This window comes from Salvelinus namaycush, chromosome 40 (genome assembly GCF_016432855.1).
Source record: "Salvelinus namaycush isolate Seneca chromosome 40, SaNama_1.0, whole genome shotgun sequence".
In the NCBI taxonomy this organism is placed as follows: Eukaryota; Metazoa; Chordata; class Actinopteri; order Salmoniformes; family Salmonidae; genus Salvelinus; species Salvelinus namaycush.
The window spans coordinates 21,852,326-21,863,258 of NC_052346.1; the positions used below are offsets into that span (position 1 = coordinate 21,852,326).

Sequence of the window (10,933 nt, forward strand, 5' to 3'; positions counted from 1 at the left end):
ATGCTATACAATAAATCTGTTATCAGACTCATCTGATGAAGTTGTTTCTTGGTTAGTGACTATTTATATCTTTATTTCGTCGAATTTGTGATAGCTACCTATGCAGGGGAAAAATGGTGGGAAAAAAAAGTTGTGTCTTTTGCTATGGTGGTTAGCTAATAGAAATACATATTGTGTCTTCCCTGTAAAACATTTTAAAAATCAGAAATGATGGCTGGATTCACAAGATGTGTATCTTTCATTTGGTGTCTTGGACTTGTGATTTCATGAACATTTTATTATATGATATCCCTGTGGCTTTAGGCTAGGCTATGCTAGTCAGCTTTTTTGATGGGGGGGATCCCGGATCCGGGTTTGTGACTCGTTAGAGGCTAAACAAGCTTTCCAGTTTCACTGACTCACCCAATAATGTGCAGCTCACTCACCAGCCAAAAGCTTCTCTCTCTTCCTTTACTTTGTAAAACTATGCTGTTCGCTCAATAGGCCTATTTGGAAGTTGATAACTTGGTAACAGACAGATTAGTATGTTCTATTCAGCAGGATCTATTTGCTTTACAACCTGTGTTTTCTAGCGATTTGTATTAGAAATATTGTAGGAAATAAATGATGAAGTGCAATGCTGGAGAGATGAGTTGCCGGCTCATGTCTATAACAGCACAGAGAGGGAGAGAGATCATAGAAAGTGAATCTCATTTTAGTTCTGTGAGATACAGGCGTGCTTCTCTCTCACCACAGTAATGGTCACGCCTTGGTCTAAATAGGCTACAATGTTGCATAAACCCGGGACGGCCCAACATGAATCAATTCTTAGAATATCAGGCACGTTTTCACATTACGTTTTTTAGGAGGCATGACAATTACAGAGGAATCCAAATGTAATTACTCTGATTGCTTTTATTAGGATTTTTACATTGCAAATAGTGGAAATTTATTTTTAAAGTACCGCTCTTCTCATATAATGGGGTAGGGACATAATAATTCCTGAAAGCACAGAGGGTTGCACCTTATTTTTTATAACTAAACCGGTCGTTTCCAATGGGAAGAGATGAGTCATAGTGGGCAGAGCCAAGCACAAGCTAGCGAGATCCTATTGGCACGTCCTAGCACACATCTGCATATTTCTATTAGGGAACGCCTCCTCTGTGAATATTTATTATGGATCCCCATTAGCTGCTGCTGTTTTTTTAAATCAAATTTTTCTGAATACTTGTGGAATAGAGTTCCATGTAGTCATGGCTCTATGTAGTACTGTGCGCCTCCCATAGTCTGTTCTGGGGCATAGCGGGCAGAGCCAAGCACAAGGTAACGAGATCCTATTAGTGTGTTCTAGCACACATCTGCATATTTCTGTTAGGGAACACCACCTCTGTGAAGCGCCCGTGTGCAATAACTCAAGTCACCTTTGCGTTCCTTCTAAACAAAGCAATTTATTTAAATAATATATAAAAAATAAACTTCTGCAAAGGGTAATGTCTACAAAACGTAGTCCACTCAGTTCATAACAGAATTTAGTTTGGCAGTGAGTGGAAACGCTAAGCGGATGCTTCACATTTATACATCCGGTGAAATATCTGTCTCATTGTTCTACCTGTGGATGCACTGTGGTAGTGGGGGAACAGGAAGTTCCAGACAGGCACGCACCAGTCTTCAGAATCAAGAAAGTGCAAGAACTGTTATGTTAAGAAGATAACCCTTGTGTCCGTTTCTATGTATTACTACAGGTATGTAATAGCACGTTTAAACTTTTTAATTTCGAAAGAACATGTCATTCCATGCTAGGTAACATCCGTTAAGGTATTATCACGTTTGGTAAAGGGTTGTTATTTTTGTGTCAAACCGAGTGAACGTGATACACATAGATATTCACATAGCTAGACACTTTGGGTTTGTCTGAATGGATGTACATAATTTCCTCAAGGTCATTTAATAAAGAATCCATTTATTTGAGATTTCTGAGTTCGTTTAGCATGTTATTGGTTTTGTGTAAAATTCACGAGCTGGTAAAATGGCGGCGCCGACTCGGTCTGCGTCAACGAACTAAAATGCGCGTGCAGATAGACAATTTCACGGTCGCAATACAGTTTTGAAGCTTAAAACTTCTTAGGGCTGCAACAGCCAGTGAAAGTGCAGGGCGCCAAATTCAAACAACAGAAATCTCATAATTAAAATTCCTCAAACATACAAGTATTTTACACCATTTTAAAGATAAACTTGTTGTTAATCCCACCACAGTGTCCGATTTCAAAAAGGCTTTACAGCGAAAGCACCACAAACGATTATGTTAGGTCACTGCCAAAACACAGCCATTTTTCCAGCCAAAGACAGGAGTCACAATAAGCAGAAATAGAGAGAAGATTAATCACTAACCTTTGATGATCTTCATCAGATGACACTCATAGGACTTCATGTTACACAATACATGTATGTTTTGTACGGTAAAGTTCATATTTATATTAAAAAATCTCGGTATACATTGGCGCTTTATGTTCAGTAGTTCCAAAAAGTCTGGTGATTTTGCAGAGAGCCACATCAATTTCCAGAAATACTCATAATAAACTTTGATCAAAGATCAAGTGTAATACATGGACTTTTAGATCCACTTCTCCTTAATGCAACCGCTGTGTCAGATTTCAAAAAGGCAAACCATGCAATAATCTGAGGTCGGCGCTCAGAGCCCAATCAATCCATACAGGTACCCGCCATATTGTGCAGTCAACAGAAGTCAGAAATAACATTATAAATATTCACTTACCTTTAATGATCTTCATCAGAATGCACTCCCAGGAATCCCAGTTCCACAATAAATGTTTGATTTGTTCTGTAATATCCATAATTTATGTCCAAATAGCTACTTTTGTTAGCGCGTTTGGTAAACAAATCCAAAGTCACAAAGTGCGTTCACTAAAAGCAGACGAAATGTCAAAGAGTTCCGTAACAGTCAGTAGAAACATGTCAAACGATGTATTGAATCAATCTTTAGGATGTTTTTAACATAACTCTTCAATAATGTTCCAACCGGAGAATTCCTTTGTCTTCAGAAATGCGATAGAACAGAGCTCGCTCTCACATGAACGCACATGTTCAGGTCATCGTAGACCTTACTCAATCCCCTCTCATTCGGCCCCACTTCACAGTAGAAGCATCAGACAAGGTTCTAAAGACTGTTGACATCTAGTGTAAGCGTTATGAAGTGCAATATGACCACATTTCCACTGTATCTTGGTTAGGCAAAGAGTTGAAAAACTACAAACCTCAGATTTCCCACTTCCTGGTTGGATTTTTTCTCAGGTTTTTGCCTGCCATATGAGTTCTGTTATACTCACAGACATCATTCAACTGTTTTAGAAACTTCAGAGTGTTTTCTATCCAAATAGACTAATAATATGCATATATTAGCAACTGGGACTGAGGAGCAGGCAGTTTACTCTGGGCACCTTTTCATCCAAGCTACTCAAAACTGCCCCTGCAGCCATAAGAATGTAATGATTATCAGTTTTCTACATGTGTACTAATATTCAGACACATTAAGCTATTTCTATCTTTATCTATAAATGTTACTATGGTGTGAACAGAAATACTATTAGTTTTTTATTTGAAATGATAGTGAAGACAAGGTTATTCAGGAAAATAGTATAGTGCCATAAACATACTGTAACCTTGTACTAAACGCTTTGTTGTCATTTATGCATTTATGTGAATTTAATCTACTATAGATTAATTGCATTTACGTTGTGTAGCCTATTTTTGAAGTGTGTACTTTGTCTAATTTGAATTAATTAATGTTTTGTCAATTCTTAGCTACCTGATCTATTGAAATGAGATCAGTGCTTGACTTGGACAGGAGCTCAACGGAGCTGAGTACCAGTACCTCAAATTTCTACTGCTTCTGCTCGTTTCTTTTATAGAATATTAGCTCAAAAGTATTGTGGAGCTCCTGTACCTAAATATAAACAGTGCCGTCACCCAAAATGAGTATCGGCACCTATTTCAGTTCAAGTCGAGCACTAAATTCGATAATTGAACAAGAAGAAATATAATATATTTTTAGAGAATAAAGAAAGTGCCGGAACTGTAAAGATTAACTTTTGGTGTCTGTTTCTCATTGTTACTACAGGCAGACTATAATGAAGTATGAGAATAGTGAGGACAAACTTAGCCTGCCTTTCTCCTTCCACAGTGAGTCCAAACCTACAGTCACTGGGTCCTGATTGTGACAGTGGAGCCCAGTTTGCACTGCAGGATCCAGAGATGGCAGCAGTGAAGCTGGAAGACTGCAGTCAAACACTGGAGCTGGATGTCAACATTAAAGATGAAGAAGAGGAGGAGAAGATTGGGACATCTGTTTCTCATGGTAAGAGCAGGTTTTATCTCACTAAGTTTGTGTTATTCATTCCAACTTCCCACTGTGTATGAAAAATTGCAGTAGAACTGTTTCAATGAGAAGGTAGATGTTATTTCATGCTACTCAGACTTGCATGGTTTGACACCAGTATTGCCAACATGTGTTTTATTCACTGGTCTATCTGGAGTGATCAGAGAGCAGACTAAAGAAGTGAAGTAGGCAAACTGCAGTGTTTTTTTATTTATTTATGAAATGTGTCTGTGTAGTTACTGTCGTGGAAATATTGAATAAAATATTTCTCAGATACCGGAGCTTGTGAATTCAAATAGACTTTACTACAAAAGTAACAAAGCCGAGCAATTCCATGGAATAACTGATTCTCCATTCTCAGTACTCAGCTTTTATACAGTTTTACCCTTACATAACATTGTCACTACACTTTATCTAAATAATTAATACCTTCTAGCCTTGGCCTCCCCAATATTGCTGCCTTTCTTATTGGCTCAGACATTAGGGCATAGATTCTATTGGTTGCGTGACACACAGACATGCACACTCGTACTGCAGGTCTAATGGTGCCTATAACTGATTAGCTAATGTTCCTTTCCAAAGTTCTTCACAAGTTCAGGCCGATGTTGTCTATGTATGATTAACCCATGTGCATGTCCAGTAGCCTTCACAAGATCAGATATGGCCCAGACCAGTCTGTGTTGGTCTACCTTGCCTCATCCACACGGATTCTGCTTACGTTCTGTTTTTTACATGTCTAATGGTTAACTCGATGTTGATTCAGCTCTGTACATTCACATGGGCTCAGCCTTCATTCTGCTTACACATGTCTAATATTTAACCTCATATCGATTCTTTCTACTTCAAAGAGAACAGTATAGGTACTGAAAATCACCAGATGACTGGAAATTGTCTAACATTACTAACCCTTGTGATAGTGAGTGGAGGATGACACGCCCCCTTTTAGCTTTCAACTCTTACCCACTTAGAGTAGTTTTATTCCCCTTTTGTGTTGTTCAGCCTACTGATATGAATACATACACTACCGTTCAAAAGTTTGGGATCACTTAGAAATGTCCTTGTTTTGAAAGAAAAGCTATTTTTTTATCCAATAAAATATAAAGTTTATCAGAAATACAGTGTAGACATTGTTAATGTTGCAAATGACTATTGTAGCTGGAAACTGCTTTTTAAAAAAAAAAATTTTTTTTAATGGAATATCTACATAGGTGTACAGAGTAGAGGTCGACCGATTATGATTTTTCAACACCGATACCGATTTATTGGAGGACCAAAAAAAGCCGATACCGATTAATCGGACGATTAAAAAAAAAAAAAAATAATAATAATAATAATACATTAAAAAAAATATATAAAATATTTTTTTGTAATAATGACAATTACAACAATACTGAATTAACACTTATTTTAACTTAATATAGTACATAAATAAAATCAATTTAGCCTCAAATAAAATGAAACATGTTCAATTTGGTTTAAATAATGGAAAAACAAAGTGTTGGAGAAGAAAGTAAAAGTGCAATATGTGCCATGTAAAAAAGCTAACGTTTATGTTCCTTGCTTAGAACATGAGAACATATGAAAGCTGGTGGTTCCTTTTAACACGAGTCTTCAATATTCCCAGGTAAGAAGTTTTAGGTTGTAGGTATTATAGGAATTATAGGACTATTTCTCTCTATACCATTTGTATTTCATATACCTTTGACTATTGGATGTTCTTATAGGCACTTTAGTATTGCCAGTGTAACAGTATAGCTTCCGTCCCTCTCCTCGCTCCTACCTGGGCTCGAACCAGGAACACATCGACAACAGCAGTGTTACCCATGCAGAGCAAGGGGAACAACTACTCCAAGTCTCAGAGCGAGTGACGTTTGAAACGCTATTAGCGCGCACCCCGCTAACTAGCTAGCCATTTCACATCGGTTACACCAGCCTAATCTCGGGAGTTGATATGTTTGAAGTCATAAACAGCTCAATGCTTGAAGCATTGCAAAGAGCTGCTGGCAAACGCACGAAAGTGCTGTTTGAATGAATGCTTACGAGCCTGCTGGAGCCTACCATCGCTCAGTCAGACTGCTCTATCAAATCATAGACTTAATTATAACAAGTTAACACACAGAAATACGAGCCTTTGGTCATTTAAAATGGTCGAATCCGGAAACTATCATTTCGAAAACAAGACGTTTTTTCTTTCAGTGAAATACGGAACCGTTCCTTATTTTATCTAACGGATGGCATCCCTAAGTCTAAATATTGCTGTTACATTGTACAACCTTCAATGTTATGTCATAGTTATGTACAGTTCTGGCAAATTAATTACGGCCTTTGTTAGGAATAAATGGACTTCACACAGTTCTCAATGAGCCAGGCGGCCCAAACTGCTGCATATACCCTGACTGCTTGCACGGAACGCAAGAGAAGTGACACAATTTCACTAGTTATAAGAAATTCATGTTAGCAGGCAATATTAACTAAATATGCAGGTTAAAAAATCTATACTTGAGTATTGATTTTAAAGAAATGCATTGATTGATGGTTAGGTACACGACAGTGCTTTTTTTTCAAATGCGCTTGTTAAATTATCACCCGTTTGTCGAAGTAGGCTGTGATTCAATGAGAAATTAACAGGCACCGCATCGATTATATGCAACGCAGGACACACTAGATAAACTAGTAATATCATCAACCATGTGTTTTTAACTAGTGATTATGTGAAGATTGATTGTTTTTATAAGATAAGTTTAATGCTAGCTAGCAACTTACCTTGGCTTCTTGCTGCCCTCGCATAACAGGTAGTCAGCCTGCTACGCAGGCTCCTCGTGGAGTGCAATGTAAGGCAGGTGGTTAGAGCATTGGACTAGTAACCGGAAGGTTGCAAACATGAATCCCCGAGCTGACAAGGTAAAAATATGTCGTTCTGCCCCTGAACAAGGCAGTTAACCCACCGTTCCTAGGCCGTCATTGAAAATAAGAATGTGTTCTTAACTGACTTGCCTAGTTAAATATAGGTGTAAAAAAAAAAAAAAATACAGATTACCGATTGTTATGAAAACTTGAAATCGGCCCTAATTAATTGGCCATTGCGATTAATCGGTCGACCTCTAGTACAGAGGCCCATTATCAGCAACCATCACTCCTGTGTTCCAATGGAATGTTGTGTGAGCTGTCAAGGCAAGTGGTGGCTACTTTGAAGAATCTAAAATACAAGCTATTTTGATTTAACACTTTTTTTTGGTTACTACATGATTCCATATGTGTTATTCCATAGTTTTGATGTTTTCACTTATTATTCCATGTAGAAAATAGTAAAAAAATTAAGAAAACCCTTGAAGAGTAGGTGTGTTCAAACATTTAACTGGTACTGTATATCACACCAACTGACTGGTTCTTCTGATGTTCACTCAGGAGATCATGTTGAGACATTCTCTACATCCAGAAAGCAACAGCAGGAAGATCACAGAGCTAAGAGGTCTCACCACTGCCCACATTGTGAGGAGATTTTCCCAATTCTATCAAAGCTGAAAATACACCTAAAAATACATACAGGAGAGAATCTGCATTTCTGCACTGACTGTGGGAAGAATTTCACAACATCAAGGGCTATGACAGTTCATCAGAGAGTACACACAGGAGAGAAGCCTTACTCCTGCTCTGACTGTAGGAAGAGTTTCTCTCAATCGAGCCACCTAAAACAACATGAACATATACACACAGGAGAGAAGCCTTACTCCTGCTCTGTCTGTGGAAATAGTTTCTCTGTACGAGGACATCTAAAACAACATGAACGTATACACACAGGGGAGAAGCCTTACTCCTGCTCTGACTGCTGGAAGAGTTTCGCTCACTCAAGCCACCTAAAACAACATGAACGTATACACACAGGAGAGAAGCCTTACTCATGCTCTGTCTGTGGAAAATGCTTCACACAATCGTCTCAGCTAAAAGTTCACCAGAGAACACACACAGGAGAGAAGCCTTACTCCTGCTCTGAGTGTGGAAATAGTTTCTCTCACCTGGGCCACTTTAAAACACACAAACGTATACATACAGGAGAGAAGCCATACTCCTGCTCTGACTGTGGAAAATGCTTCACAACATCAACTGAGCTAAAAGTTCATCAGAGAACACACACCGGAGAGAAGCCTTGCTCCTGCTCTGACTGTGGAAAATGCTTCACAACATCAACTGAACTAAAAGTTCATCAGAGAACACACACAGGAGAGAAGCCTTACTTCTGCTCTGACTGTAGGGCGAGTTTCTCTCAATCGAGCCACCTAAAACGACATGAACGTATACACACAGGAGAGAAGCCTTACTACTGCTCTGACTGTGGAAAATGTTTTAAATCATCAGCTGAGCTAAATGGTCATCAGAGAACACACACAGGAGAGAAGCCTTTCTTCTGCTCTTACTGTGGCAAGAGCTTCTCCCGATTGGGCAATGTAAAAATACACCAACGTCTACACACTTGAGAGAAGACTTATCAGTTTTCTCAGACCAGCTGAGATTAGTCACTCCACTTAATTCTCATCTCATAAAATAATTGGCAATGTTGAATTGGATCAAATGAAGAAAGTGTAGAACACTCTATTGTAATCCTATTGTTTCTCACTGTGAGAGAACTGTGCAGAGGAAAGGGAGCGTCATAGAATGTTAGCCTCTCTTTACTGATCAGTGTACATCTTGTCAGTTTTGCTGTGTTTTTTTAGCCTGCGTCAATAGAGACACATACCAGCTCTACTGGTACTACCAGCAGTACTGCACCTGTCGACGGCACAAGCTGTTCTGCTTCCACGAGCACATCCAATGCTAATTCTACGTTTGTTGTTAGCCCAGCTAGCATGGACACTGACAGTTGTGATTCTGATGCAGCCGAAGAGCTACTGCCCCTTTACCCGGGAAAGCACCGAGCAACAGACGGATGTTGGACCATCGAAGAGGTGCAAATATGAGAACTACATTGATTTGGGGTTCACTTATATTGGGAATAGTGCCTTTCCTCATCCACAGTGTGTTTATATCTCACAACTCGATGAAACCTTCACTCTTGCGCAGACATTTAGAAACAAAACATGCCAATTTGAAAAATAAGCCACAGGAGTTTTTTGAGCGAGAGTTGAGACTACTTTCGAGTAGTAAGACATGTATAAAAGCAGCAGATACCATTAATAAGAAGGGGCTAGAAGGGTCTTATATGGTGAGCTACCGAGTGGCTAGGACAGGCAAGCTCCATACTATGGTGGAGTACTTAATTTTTCCTGCTTCCGCAGATATGGCTGGGACAATGCTGGTGGAAAATGCCCCAAAAAGTATACCGTTTCATGACGCATCAGTGACATGGCAGATGTTTTGAAACAATTACTGCTTCGCATACAAGCCAGTGAATTCAGCTGGATGAGTCAACAGACGTGGCGGGCCTGGCACAGCTCCTGGTATATGTCTGTTACGTTTTTGGCGGGTCAATTAAGGAAGACATCCTCTTCTGCAAACCACTGGAAACCAGAACAACAGGATATCTTTAAAAAGTACTGGACAACTTTGTGACATCAAATGGACTTTAGTGGTCAAGATGTGTTGGTATCTGTACTGATGGCGCGAAAGCCATGACAGGGAGACATAGTGGAGTGGTAACGCGCGTGCAAGCAGTTGCTCCCGACACTACTTGGGTACACTGCAGCATCCACCGAGAGGCTCTTGCTGCCAAGGGAATGCCTAACAGCTTGAAAGACGTTTTGGGCACTACAGTGAAAATTGTGAACTTTGTTAACATGGACAACACACAGGTCTTTTCATCATTGTATGATTTTTTTGTGTGCAAATGAACTCAAGCTTACGGACAAATGTAAAATGTGATCTAGCGACGCACCTGAGTGAGTTTGGTGTGCAAATACGCAGGTACTTTCCTGAAACGGATGACACAAACTGGAGTTGTTATCCCTTTCATGCCCTGCCTCCAGTCCACTTACCGATATCTGAACAAGAGAGCCTCATCAAAATTGCAACAAGCGGTTCTGTGAAAATTTCTGGATTGGGCTGCGCTCAGAGTATCCTGCCTTGGCAAATCGCGCTGTTAAGACACTGATGCCCTTTGCAACCACATACCTATGTGAGAGTGGATTTTTGGCCCTCACTAGTATACAAACTAAATACAGGCACAGACTGTGTGTGGAAAAGGATTTAAGACCGAGACTCTCTCCAATACAACCCAACATTGCAGAGTTATGTGCATCCTTTCAAGCACACCCTTCTCATTAACCTGTGGTGAGTTATTCACAATTTTCAATGAGCAAGTAAGGTTTTATATGTAAGATGGCTAAATAAAGAGCCAAATTGATTATTATTATTTGTGCCCTGGTCCTATAAGAGCTCTTTGTCACAACCAGGCTCGTGGGAAGTGACAAACTCACACTCATTCTTATGTTTAATAAATGTATAGTGTGTGTGTGTGTGACAGGCTTACAATATTTGAGAGCACGCTGACCCTGTTGCTAGAGGGGGTACGCAGCTGGAGGTTGAATGTTTGAAGGGTTACGGGACTATAAACATTTTGGGAACCACTGG

The 10,933-nt window shown here is 39.5% G+C and overlaps 1 protein-coding gene across 1 annotated transcript; it reads left to right on the forward strand.

Annotated features, from left to right (window-relative positions):
* Window positions 1-4,124: 4,124 nt before the first annotated feature.
* LOC120033483 (gastrula zinc finger protein XlCGF17.1-like) lies at window positions 4,125-9,255 on the forward strand. The gene is made up of 3 exons (XM_038979851.1): window positions 4,125-4,129; window positions 4,338-4,351; window positions 7,778-9,255. Exons 1-3 carry the CDS (start codon window positions 4,125-4,127, stop codon window positions 8,842-8,844), a joined length of 1,086 nt encoding a protein of 361 aa, XP_038835779.1. The 3' UTR covers window positions 8,845-9,255.
* Window positions 9,256-10,933: the final 1,678 nt, after the last annotated feature.